This window comes from Aegilops tauschii, chromosome 4 (genome assembly GCF_002575655.3).
Source record: "Aegilops tauschii subsp. strangulata cultivar AL8/78 chromosome 4, Aet v6.0, whole genome shotgun sequence".
Lineage (NCBI taxonomy): Eukaryota > Viridiplantae > Streptophyta > Magnoliopsida > Poales > Poaceae > Aegilops > Aegilops tauschii.
This window is the reverse complement of record NC_053038.3, coordinates 525,017,551-525,031,178: the sequence shown is the minus strand read 5'-3', so window position 1 is coordinate 525,031,178 and position 13,628 is coordinate 525,017,551. Positions and strand designations below refer to the sequence as shown.

Genomic DNA, 13,628 nt, shown 5'->3' with positions numbered 1-13,628 from the left:
AGGCTAAAGTTCCAAGCACCCCTGACTAAAGAGGGACTAAAACTAGTCTTGAGACTAAATTTTTTTAGTCAGGGGTACCCCTAGTAAAATGTGGATTAGTCCTCTCTCTCCTCATTTAACTTCTCTCCTTTAACATGGGCGAGTTCTGGATTGGAGGGTTTGAAGGATAATAAATGCTCATTAACTTGATTTTAGTCTCTTTAGTACTTGAATCCAAGCATGGGTGAGGCTAGTAAGTTTTAGTCCCACTACTTTTAGTCATGAGACTAAAACGTATCAAGCACCCTCTTATATACACACGTACCACAAGCAATCAGACCAACCCTAAGTGGAAAGGAAAAGCTTAAATTTGGCAGGCTGATAACCCGTGGCACCTCGACCGCCTCCACACCCGCCATCGAATCTAAGTTTGATCGGGCGACGGTACCCATAGGCCGGGTGATAATCGGATCACGTCGACCGCCTCAACAGCTGTTGGATGGCGCGCCGGACAGCTGTCCGATCCCGTCCACAACATGTCTCGTATTGCGTTCATGTATCTTTAGGCCCCCTCTGCTACTACTGCCCCCTACTTTTGCAATATGGACCATATTGCAATCCTAGGCTGAGCTCCCACATGGAAACACATTGAGAGTGGGTTTTCTACACACAAGCTCGGTGCATCCCCGCTACACCCCTGAAAAAAATATAGCAAAATATTTCAAAAAAATCTGAAAGTTTGTGGGAATGATATTGAACAAATGTTATGGATGCTTGCAAAGTTTTGTGGTCAAATGACATCCAAGCTCTATACAAAAAAATTGCTCAAAATTTATCCAAACGTACGTGCACTTTTGAGCAGATTGTACTTTTTTTGTACAGAGCTCTTCGGATGTCATTTGACCACCAAACTTTGCAAGCATCTCTAAAATTTGTTCATAATCATTCCCACAAGGATTCAGATTTTTTTAAATTGTTTCAGTATGTTTTCTTGCGGGGTGTAGAGGAGGTGCACTGACTTGTGGCGTCGTCCTTCTTCTTAAAGGCGCTATCTTACTCGCTTGTGGTGTCCCCTATTTTGGTTTTGGAGATGTTGCTGCTCTTGTTGGTTTGACATTGCCGCCCTAGCTTGGGTCGGGCTTGGTTGGTTTAGCTGTGTTACATTTTCCATTCGGGCAGAGCATCCCTTGTCTCTTTGCTCCGGACACCATATTCACGCCTGTCTGCGTTCGTGTCATGTGTTGTACCCTTATCTGTACTCATTCTATTCCTTCAATCAATGCAATGATACACAAGCTTTACGTATTCGTGAAAAAGGAAAAAAAGTTTAAATTTAGATACCCTCGTTCGCTTACCTTCACGTGGAAAAATATCACATGTAGCATGCGTTACAGACTGCTGACTAGACTATGTTGTAAGCACTCGAGGACAAGGTCCACGAAGCCGCCGCCACGAGATCGACCGTACAGCACGGAAGGAGGCCGAGCCTTGCCAGTGGAGTGCCCCACGTGGCCTCCTATGGCAGCGAAACGGGAAGTAAATCTGATGGAGATGAGTGGCGGCTGAGATGGGATCCCTCGAGTCGCCAGTCGCAGGTCTATCCTCGAGAGGCTCTTGCAAAGGCTCTTGCAACAGATCGGCCAAGCACTCCAAACGTGCATGTTTGGCAAGACAATGAGCAGCCGTACCTCGATCTCCCTGTACCTTAACTAGGACAAGCTCCCTCTCACTACACAGAAATTCCTTCACCTCCTTTACTAGAAATCCAGGCCTGGAGTGGACCAGTCCTCATTTGGTTCCCTCAAAATCTTCAACAAGTTTGCACAATATGTTTCAAGGATGAACGCCAGGCGAGGATGAGACTTTCTTTAGCTGTCATAAGCTCAGCTTCCAGAGCATCATCACACCTAGGCAAGAAGCTACTGGTTGCCAAGATGAACTCACCCGTAGAATCACAGAAGAACCCATCCCTGTCGATCAAGATAGCCAAGCTCCCCTTCTGGCGGCGCCGGCCAACGGTGGTCATTGGTTAACAACTGAACATATTAAGTACTCCCTCCGATCCATATTACTTGTAGCAGCTTTAGTACAACTTTGTAGTATGTTCATGTTACAGATGCATGTGACTCGCGATGTTTGGCCTGGCAGGCTGTGTGCGTCACTCGATGCAGAGCCGAGGATTCCATCTTTTCGGAAGAAAAAAAAACAGATATTTGGCTTGGCTATGAGTCTACCAAAGCTATGAATTCGGACGGTGCGCATTCTTTGCCGTCACACTCTACCCTGCTATCTCCACCAGAGGTGGGACGGATACCAATGAAGAATTATTCAAAGACATGGACATTAAACAGACCATTCTTAAGTGTAGACCAGGGTTTATGTGGTTCGTGTGCAAATGTTGAAGAGTCTTGCAGATCATGCACGGCATACTTTCTGGGTCTTTGTTTTCATGTGGCCAAACGCGAGTGGAGTTATTGGATGGGACCGGTAATGATCGTAACATCTGAACACCACTACATGTATTTCCTTGAGACGTCAACACCCAACGAATTATTCCTGGCAGAAGGGGGAGACAATATCCTCAAGTTATGGGTGGTCGCCGTGACTAGCAATTGCCCTTATAGTGTGCATATTCCACACACACACACACACACACACACACAAGAGCATCCAGCAAGCCTGTCTTAGCACGGTGCATATTTCACACAAAGCAGCAGCCACCAGCAAGCCTATCTTCCTTACCAACATAGTAGAACCGAAACCATGAGCTCTGCCAGTGTGATAGGTAGCATGTTGCTCCAGCTCATCTGTTTGGCAGCTTCACCATGGGTCTCTGGAGTGGCCGGAGGGATCTTGCATATACCCTCTGAAGCATCCCTGGCTCACTGTCCCTCCAGCTGCGGAGACGTGGACTACATCGCCTACCCATATGGGATTGGGCAGGGATGCTTCCGTCCGGGCTTCGAGCTCACCTGCGACAACACCACTATGCCTCCCAGGCTCCTTCTGGGAGGCAGAGGCAGCAAAACCGTGATCACCGGCCTTAATACCATCTATGCTTGGACACCTATTGGCTTCAACATTACAATGAGACCAGGCACAAAAACCCACAACGTGTCTTGGGAATCCCCTGCCAAGGGCACCATCAATCTCCAGGAGCGCTCTAATACTCTGTATGTCATCGGCTGTGGTGTGGAGGCATTCTTGTACGATCACGACACCGGCGATACACTCGGCTCATGCATGAGTACATGCACATCCAACATGGAGAAGGAAGCAGAAGGCTGCGATGGCGTCGGCTGCTGCCGGATCCGCATCAAAAGGGAGTTGGGAGGCTTTCAGTTAACACTTGCCCGCCTCGACGACTTCGTCCAACAATCAGATGAGCTGCTGTCTCATGTCAAGGTCTTCGTTTCAGAACTAGGGGATTTTGGTTTTCGTACAAGTGATCTTTTCTCAGGCTGGATAAACACAAGCAGATGGCACTATGAGGATGCGGAACTCCGGGGTTCTATAACGGACCAGCCTAGCTGCCAAATGGCATACAAGAATAAGGCCTATGTTTGTACCGCCAACAGCGATTGCCGCAATGCATCGCACGGCTACTATTGCTGGTGCTCCGAATATTATGAAGGCGGCAATCCTTACGTTATTGACGGTTGCATCGAAGGTACTTTTTCTTCTTCTTTGTGCAAGTGTTATTAGCATTTCCTTCATGAGTCACAGAACCTGTCCAAATATATATTGATCTCTGCGTGAGGTAGATACTCCGTATTTTGACCAATAAATTACCATGTTAGCTTTGGAGTAGTATGAAGTAGTGTCTGTTCATGATGCGGATATCTTTATAAACAAGTTAAAATACAAATCATTAGGCATCCCTTAGTGCCATCTTGAGCAATTTGTGAATGCAAAAGAAGATTTGATAACAGAAGGTTTTGACCTCTACACCACCCATGTTTATAGTCAGCATTTTTGTCGTGCAGAGGCCGTGTGTACAATCATAAAGCACCCTTTATCGGAATAAATTTTTTATAGCCAGCATAACATTAAGATTATTACAATTACGACCACCAGCTACAAAAAGAAAAGAGCTTACAAGCCATATGAAAGTGTGAAATGAGACTCAAAACTCACCCAACATGTTAGTAAGCTAGCACCCAAGTTTGATGAAGAGCATGTGGATCCTCACATCCAAAGTACTGAAGACAGTGATCACCCAATTTCAGTTCTCTTCCTGCTGCTGAAGTATGTTGACCAAAAGGCACTAGTAGAAAATAGGGCTTTCGTCCAAGCTCAGTGTACACATTAGTCCCGGTTCTATTATGAACCGGGACTAATGTGAGCATTAGTCCCGGTTCGAGCGGCTAGGGCGTCGGGAAGGCATTAGTCCCGGTTCAAATGGGACCTTTACTCCCGGTTTGAGACACAAACCGGGACTAAAGGGTGCGATGCCCTTTAGTCCCGGTACGTGTCTCAAACCGACTAAAGATTAGACCTTTAGTCCCGGTTTGAGTGAGGAACCGAGACTAAAGGGTGCGATGACCTTTAGTCCCGGTTCATGTCTCAAACCGGGACTAAAGGGGTTCTGAAATTTGTTTTTTGTTTTTTCATTTGTTTTTTGTTTCTAGTTTCTGTTTTAAATTGCTTATATCTTTTAGGATATTTGATTTTTTGGAGTGATTCTTTTTGCATTAGATTCAAAACTTTGTCTAGTTTCTGTTTGTGCCATTAGTTTTCATATTTGAATAAATTTAAATATGATTTTTTTCAAATTTGCTTCAAACCCTAGATTGTGAATAATTTGAGTTTAAAAATAGTTTTTATTTTAATTCTTTTTGCTCCTAGTCACATGTGAGGTTGTTGTCACAGTAAGATTTATTTGGTTATTTTTAGAATAATTTAAATTCGGATTATAATTAAAACAGTACTGCTTTGCTTATATGGTTGTTTTAGTCCTTTAATTGTTGTTTTCAATTATTTTTAGTTAGTTCTTTCTGTAGATTTTAACATGTTGTAGTATGCTTCTGTTAGACAACAGTAGATAAATTTTTATAATTAATTAATATTAATTTTGCTACTGTTTGTATTAATAGTTGTTTAGCCTTTAATAATAGTTGATAGAATTAGTTTTGCTATATTAAAAGGTAATTCTTTTTGCCACTTTAATAGAACGTGACTCTAGCTTGGTTAACCTTAGTTGTGACTCTGGCTGGGACGGTGCTAGCAGATGTAGTCGACGGTAGGATTGGACGGACACCATCCCGGACTAAAGGGGTTCAAACTCTACCCCCCCCCCCCCCCCCCTTATCGCCATTTCAGTTTTGAAAAAAAAGAAAATGATAAAAGCTTCAAAAATTAAAATCCTTCGAGATGTAGTTATGTTACTACATCTACTAGTTAGGAAAATTAAGAAACTTAAATTTGGACATGTTTTGCAAAAAAACAATTATGAAAACGCAAAACGGCTATAACTTTTGCATACAATGTCGAAAAAAACGTATAATATATCAAAATGTTCAGCACGAAAGTCCGGTTTCGATTTCGACCGCCGTAGGCCGTTTGGCAACATTTAGAATCCTCAAATTTATAAAGGAAAAAAAAGTTATCCTCAAATTTATGTTTTTTGAATTTTTTGTCAAACTGTGGTCAAACTACTTATTCAAGAAATATTAGTGTGACTAAATAATTATTGGTTTTAAGAATAATAGTTTAAAACTCAAACGGTGAAACGTGTGACTTCATGCTCAAGTTGAACTCCTAAGGGTTAATAGGATTTACAGCTTACTGTTGTCAAGAAAACAACAAGTGCAGACTTTGAAACGAGGGGGAATAGAACTCAGAAGTTAGGTGTGCTTAGGCTGGAGTAGTGAGAGGATGGGTGACCGGCCGGGAAGTTAGACGATTTGGAGTGATGAGGGGTGATTAGAGATTAGAGATTAAATTGAGAAGTGATGAGGGGTGATTAGAGATCAAATAATTTAGAAATTTGAAAATCGGGATTTTTTTTAAATAACTTTTTTTGGGTGTTACCAACCGGGACTAAAGGTGGAGCTCTAGACATCGGCCACGTGGAGCCCCTTTAGTCCCGGTTCGTAAGCGAACCGGGACTAAAGGTTTTAGGCTTTAGTCCCGGTTCCAGAACCGGGACTAAAGGCCCTCTGGAACAGGGACTAAAGGCCCGTTTTCTACTAGTGAGGGGAGCGAGATGATACATATATAAAGGTAACCTGCAAGGAGCAAGAAATACTTCAGTTGCCAAAAACATTATTTTACATAGTCATCCATGACTGGTTGGGGCGGCAGGTGTCGATGCTTCCTACTGTGGAGGCGTGGACCTGGTGGTTGATGCCGGGCAAGGAGTGGCAGGAGATGCCTACTACTCTTCCTACTAGGGTTGAAGTGTTGTGATGTGGATGGTTGGCGAGATCTCGAGGCTTGGATGCCGGGGCGGTAGCCCTGGATGGTGGTCCCCATGTTTGGCTCTCCAATGGGCATCATGGCAGCGGTGGTGGCTATGTCTCTTGGTCGTGGGGGCGGCGAGGGATGTAGTGTAGATGGCTCGGCACTCTGTGGTGGCGCCCCAACCTGGATGTAGGCATATGTACCCATCGCGCTTGTCCAGGAGTCCTCATGGTGACATGAAGGTGTTGTCGGGTGAAAGCTCCGTGCTTTGTTTCCGATGATGGCGACGCTCGCGAGCGCCGCTCACTCTTGAAGACATCGTGGTGGTGCTCCTCTCTGTGTCTGTGTTTCAGCTGAAAACCTTTGTCCGACGGACTCGGCAGCGGCGACGCTTTGCGCCGTTCTCCCTCTTGAGGGTGTTTCCGTGGAGCTTAGGTGTTCTAGGGTGTAGCGTTATGGTATACTCAGATCTTCCTATGTTAACTTTAGGTAGCGTAGTCGCATGCGTTCTGGGTGATCCGGTTATCCTAGGATCGGCCGTGTAAGAGAGCTACCTCACCACATTGTATGGGTCGGCCATGTATTTTGTTCAGTTGTTGCTTTACTTATAAAGCGGGTCGAAAGCCTATTTCGAGAATAAAGTAATGCAGACCAAACCAAAGCATGAGGTTGAACAATGTTCCTGGCCCTTCTCAACCAACTCCCAAAAACAAACAAATGAGGAACATCAGTAGGTTGCTTTAGGCAAGAAGTTATGTGGATTACATGTTCTGCAAAATGAGCACGATTCCATATTTGATCGGTGCCTTCATTTTTTTATCGCTTTTACTAGAATGAAGGAATATGTGTATATATGGTCTCACATATAATATAGCTATTAAGTATTGACAACCTTTTTTTTGTTTATTGAGCAGGTTACAATCCAGTTCCTAAAAAGGATTGCTCAAGATCATGTGGAAACACAAGCATTCCTTTTCCTTTCGGGGTCGAAGAAGGTTGTTATGCTCATGAAAAGTTTGGGCTTAACTGTACAACGGATAATGTCACCGTACTTGATCGGGGAGTAATAAAATATCATGTGTACAATGTATCAGTGGCCGATGGTTATTTAAGTGTAAGAAATATACCGAACGATACAGCATACAACTTCCAAGAGTTCATGGTACCCACCAAAGATGGTGAAGAAGCGATGCAAGATGGTGCCCGCAATGATATATTTGAGTTGTCTCAAGAATATGACATGCAAATGTGGTGGGCTGTTAGGAATATAACTTGTCAAAAAGCTATGAAACATAAAGCTACGTACGCATGCCGCAGTGTCAACAGCAACTGCCTTCTTGTCAACCATGGGAAAAAACAGCTTGGCTATCGGTGCAATTGTTCCCAAGGATTTCAGGGAAATCCGTATATTGAAGATGGGTGCAAAGGTAGTTTCTCTCACCATACTCGCTGCGTGGATTTCATTATATATATATATATATATATATATATATATATATATATATATATATATATATATATATATATATATATATATATATATATATATATATATACACTAATGCTGATTACATTACTAACATTTGCAGACATCAACGAGTGCTTACTGCCAGATTCTTGCAGCGGTATATGTCACAATTTTGATGGAGGTTACTATTGCATGAGTTGCCCACACGGAAAAGAATTTGATGCAACAAAAAGGAAGTGTGTTATGTCAGTAAAGCAACGCAATATTCTTATAGGCAAGTCATACCGCAATTTCTTTATTGCACTTACTATTCAGAACATACAGTATTGTACTTTGCTCGTAATGATCACAAGATTGTTAAGTAATATGAACAATCTCACTGCCACACGACCCAGTGGCCGAGGCAGGAATTTTGGTTTGGGTGTAAATAGTTTTAAAATTGGTGTTCTAACTAATTAATTATAGGATTAACTTAGAGCTATAAGCTCTTCTTTCCCAAATAATGGGTGTACATATGTACACGCATGTCCTTTTGCTGGCTCCGCCCATGCACGACCCCCACCCACACACTCGCGATGCCAAAAAAAAGTCCATTATTATTATTTGAAATGGGTGTCCATGAAGGATGGGGCTAGGCAGCTACACGCAAAGACTGGTGTCAATTGGCACCATTAAGTACCTATTTGGTTCTAAGGAATTGCATAAGAATTTTTAAGGATTCCATTCGTTAGGACTTTCTTTCTTTTTTTTAGAAAAAGGAGGATGACCCCCGGCCTCTGCATCTGGGAGATGCATACGGCCACGTTAGGACTTTCTTTCTGTAGAGTTCGTTTCATTCGTTAGAAATGTTTTTTTTGCATCCTCCCTGCTGCCCCTCTTTGGCGGTGATAAATACAACATTGTCCCCAAACGCTGCATATTAACAAGGCAGACATGTTCCCCTAAAAAAAACAAGGCAGACATGTATCATCTATTGGTTGGGTGAATCCTATTATCATATATTCACCGAATGGCCAACAATTGTCTACTATATGAGTAATTTTGTAACTGCAATGAATGAATGCAGGAATTGCAACTGGAATAAGCTGTGGCTTTGGCTCAATAATTCTAGGGCTGAGTGCAAGTGTACTCGCTCATAAGTGGAAGCAAAGCATTCAGAAAAGTACTCGAAGAGCATGGTTCAAGAAAAATCAAGGCCTACTATTGGAACAACTAATTTCAGATGAATGCAGCACAAGCAAAACAAACATATTCACCTTGCAGGAACTTGAGGTGGCGACCAACAATTTTGATGCTACTCGTGTTCTTGGTTCTGGAGGACATGGCACAGTTTACAAGGGGATTCTATGTGATCAACGTGTGGTGGCCATTAAAAAATCCAAAATTGAGAAGCAAGCTGAAATAGACCAGTTTATCAACGAAGTTGCTATCTTGTCTCAAATCATACACCGCAACATCGTGAAGCTATTTGGTTGTTGTCTAGAATCTGAAGTGCCCTTATTGGTCTATGAGTTCATATCTAATGGCACGTTATATGATCTTCTTCACACTGGTGTTGGGTGTTTGTTATCATGGGAAGATCGTATTAAGATTGCAGTAGAGGCTGCAGGTGCTATTGCTTATCTCCACTCAGCTGCAGCAATACCAATTTTTCATAGAGATGTGAAGTCTTCCAACATACTCCTAGATGGCAGCTTCACCACAAAGGTGTCTGATTTCGGTGCTTCAAGATCTATTTCTCTTGACGAGAGTCATGTGGTGACTAAGGTCCAAGGCACGTTTGGTTACTTAGATCCAGAGTATTACCATACCGGCCAACTAACTGAGAAAAGTGATGTGTATAGTTTTGGGGTGATACTCGCGGAACTTCTCACAAGAAAGAAGCCGGTTTTTAATGATAATTCAGGCATAAAACAAAGTTTGTCTCATTACTTCGTTGAAGGACTTCAAGATGGAATGCTTATGGAAATCATCGATCCTCAAGTTGTGGAAGAGGCAAACAAAGAAGATATTGGTGAAATTGCCTCGCTTATAGAAGTTTGCTTGCGTCTCAAAGGAGGAGAGAGACCTACTATGAAAGAAGTAGATATGAGGCTGCAATTCCTAAAGAGTGGGAGGCTAAGAAAGCTCCAAGCTTGCAGAGATGATGGAGAGAGCAATTGTGTGAACGCTGTCATTGTGAAATCTGAAGGCAATTCTGGGTGCTACAGTTTGGAGCAAGAGTTCCTGTTATCGGCCAGTTTACAACGTTAATTACAAGTGTACAATGAAGCAACCGAATACCCGTTTGGATTCTGTAAGATAATGTATTTTTCAAATAACTTTGTTGGGTCGCAGTTCATCTATTTAGACCCGAGCATGACATTTACCGTCCGATACATTTGGATAATGTACATGTAGTCCATGTTGGTTGTGTACTGTTAAAACTACGGAAAAAACTGGGTGGCCACGTGTAGTCCCCTCTGTCGTAGGATTTCCATTGCATTGGGATCCATGGCACAACTATTTAATGGTTCATACATTTATGCACGCTGTATGTCTAGACTTCCAACCATAGTAATGATCCAAATTTATATGGATATATACATTTACATAGCAGTTACTCGGAAAATCAGGGTGTTTACCTCTGCAGCGAAGTGACAGGCAACAAGATCAGGATGTCCATATGGTCTGCTTGAAAGGGGTGTCGTCCCTGATGTGCCTCGTGCCCGGCGGTTCTCCTTGCTGAGGTTATTCAGGTTGGTGGGATCATTCGATAGGGTTGCCATGTGCACTTTGCCTAAGATGAAGGAGGCTAGTCGTATTCAACAATATCGTCCGATTTGCCTTCTGAATGTAAGTTTTAAAATCTTCACGAAGGTCGCAACTAATCGGTTGAACGGGGTGGCTCACCATGTCGTGAAACCCACTCAAACAGCATTTATGCAAGGCCGCAACATATTAGATGGAGTGGTCGTCTTGCACGAAACTGTACATGAGCTTCACCGAAAAAAGTTGAATGGTGTCATTCTTAAAATAGATTTTGAAAAAGCCTACGATAAGGTTAAGTGGCCCTTTCTGTTGCAAACTTTGCGCATGAAGGGGTTTTCACAAAAATGGTGTCGTCGGGTAGAGAGCTTTGTCTCTGGAGGCAGTGTGGCTATAAAAGTTAATGATGACGTTGGCAGCTATTTTCAGACAAGGAAGGGGCTTCACCAAGGGGACCCCGCTTCTCCTATTTTGTTTAACATTGTGGCCGACATGCTAGCTACCCTTGTTGAGCGGGCTAAGCTAGACGGTCAAATTAGTGGTGTCATTCCACACTTGGTAGAAGATGGTCTATCTATTCTACAATATGCGGATGACACTATTCTATTCATGGATCATGATCTAGATAAGGCAAGAAATCTCAAGTTGCTCTTATGTGCTTTTGAGGAACTTTCTGGTCTCAAAATTAATTTTCATAAGAGCGAACTTTTTTGCTTTGGCGATGCTGCAGAATCAGCACCTGAGTATGCTGAGATTTTTGGATGCCAGCTCGGGCAGTTTCCGATTCGATATCTGGGTATTCCCATACACTATCGGCGCTTAACTATCGCTGAGTGGAAACATGTGGAAGAGAGACTTGAGAAATGCTTAGCCAGTTGGAAGGCCAAGCTCTTGTCTTACGGGGGACGATTGATCTTGATCAATTCAGTTCTAAGCAACATGGTTTTATATATGTTGTCATTCTTCCACCTACCGAAAGGGGTTCTCCAGCGACTAGACTACTTTAGATCCAGATTTTTTTTGGCAATGCGATAATGAATCCAAGAAATATCGACTGGCTAGGTGGAGCGTATTATGCAGACCTAAAAGTCAAGGGGGGCTGGGAATCCAAGACCTTGAGATTAAAAACATTGCTCTTCTCAGCAAGTGGGTTTACAAACTACTCACTGAGAATGGAGTATGGCAGGAAATCATTCGCAACAAGTATGTGGGATCCAATGCCGTTTCTCAAGTTCATTGGAAACCTGGGGATTCGCATTTCTGGAGTGGTGTGATGAAGGCCAAGGAATTCTTTTTCCAATTTGGGACCTTCTCAGTTAGGGACGGTTCTCAGGTTCGATTCTGGGAAGATATCTGGCTAGGGAATAACCCACTAATGGTGCAATATCCGAGCTTGTATAAGATTGTTAGACATAAATTCGTCACAATCAAACAAGTTTTAGGACAAGAAAACCCTGATATTTCTTTCCGTAGGGACCTTTTTGGCCCTCGCCTGGCAGCATGGAATGAATTACTCACTCGCCTGGAGGACATTCAACTGTCAGGTGAGCCGGACATTTTTCGATGGAACTTGCATCAGAATGGCAAATTTTCAGTAAAATCCATGAATGATGCAATGGTTCATTGTGATGTTCCAGTTGATAACAGGAAATTGTGGAAGCTCAAAATCCCTCTAAGAGTGAAGATTTTCCTCTGGTTTCTTAACAGAGGAGTCATCCTAACTAGAGACAATCTGGCACGACGAAACTGGCATGGTTCCAAGACATGTGTCTTTTGCCAACATGACGAGTCTATTAAACACTTATTTTTTGAGTGCAAGTTCGCTCGGGCAGTTTGGGCCATAGTTCAAGTAGCTTCGAATCTATACCCACCACGTAGTGCACGGAACATGTTCGGCAACTGGTTGCGGGGTATTGATAAACAATTTTCTGCACATATTCTTGTGGGAGCGGCGGCCTTATGCTGGGCACTGTGGCTTACCAGGAATGATGTGATTTTTAATAACAAATGTGTCTCATCTCCTATGCAGGTTATTCATGTGTGTACACGATGGCTCCGTACTTGGTCTATCCTGCAGAGGCCGGAGGACAGAGACCTTTTTATGATGGCGTCTACACGGCTGGAGCATACGGCCAGGGAGGTTTTCTACCCCCATGGATGGCGGTGTGACCTACGGATAGGATCTGCCACTCCTTAGGCTGGACATGTTTTTTTGATTGGCATTGTATCAAATTATTTTTTGCTTTTAGGGTACTCTGGACTTTTTTGGCTGTGTGCATCTAGCTATGCAGAGGCCGGGCTTTCTTTCGATGCGGTTGTATCACCTCGATATATCTATTCAATGAAATGTCCTTTATCAAAAAAATGTGCAGCGGTCAGTCATTCAGTTTTTCAGCGATATGCGGCAGGATGTTTGCTAGCATAACTTTGAAAAGCAGAGGCTGCGCCAAACAAAACTGAGGTGCACAGCTGTGCAAATCATTGAGATGAATGAGTGATAGGATTTGCACTCTGAACCGAGGAAACAGAGAGCTAGGCTTCAGATGACTCGGTGGCAGTCAGAAACCGTTCTGGTTGGCCAGCATGTACAACATCGCCCATGGGCGATGTACATCTTAACTAGATTGGCTATCGCCCATCGGTGCATATTCAACTCCAGAAACGACATCCACATTAGTTCACATATCAAGTACTAGTAATACCCAAAAGGCAGCAACAACAGCTGTTTACCCATCCGACGCCTGCCTAATACTGCCACCAAAAGCAAAGAACCAATGTCCATCAAACTCTACTCTAGACTAGAGGCGGAAAGGGATGCTGGATTGCATGCACCAGGACACAATATACATCTTACTCACTGACCACCAGGAAGGCAGAGCTCCAGAAGGAGGGAAGTCCAACAGTCCCTCACCTCCCGCATGGTGCAGCCATTCTCCAGCTGCTTTTCGCGCCACGAAAGGCACTGCTGGTCCACGGGAATGCCCAACTAGACATAAATCCTCTCCTTGAATTCGCCGATGGTCTCTGT

The 13,628-nt window shown here is 43.4% G+C and overlaps 1 protein-coding gene across 1 annotated transcript; it reads left to right on the top strand.

The window, feature by feature from the left end:
• The first annotated feature begins 2,614 nt into the window (after positions 1-2,614).
• On the top strand, positions 2,615-10,378 carry LOC109739349 (wall-associated receptor kinase 3). The gene is made up of 4 exons (XM_020298437.4): positions 2,615-3,649; positions 7,299-7,811; positions 7,974-8,126; positions 8,919-10,378. The coding sequence occupies exons 1-4, from the start codon at positions 2,743-2,745 to the stop codon at positions 10,103-10,105; spliced, it is 2,760 nt and encodes a 919-aa protein (XP_020154026.1). The 5' UTR covers positions 2,615-2,742; the 3' UTR covers positions 10,106-10,378.
• Positions 10,379-13,628: the final 3,250 nt, after the last annotated feature.

What these genes read in the sequence shown, in the direction of transcription:
- LOC109739349 (XM_020298437.4), top strand. Translation starts at nt 2,743, where the DNA reads ATGAGCTCTGCCAGTGTGATAGGTAGCATGTTGCTCCAGCTCATCTGT. An exon ending in TATTGAAGATGGGTGCAAAG is followed by an intron (nt 7,812 to 7,973) that starts GTAGTTTCTCTC and finishes TAACATTTGCAG; the next exon opens with ACATCAACGAGTGCTTACTG. An exon ending in GCAACGCAATATTCTTATAG is followed by an intron (nt 8,127 to 8,918) that starts GCAAGTCATACC and finishes GAATGAATGCAG; the next exon opens with GAATTGCAACTGGAATAAGC.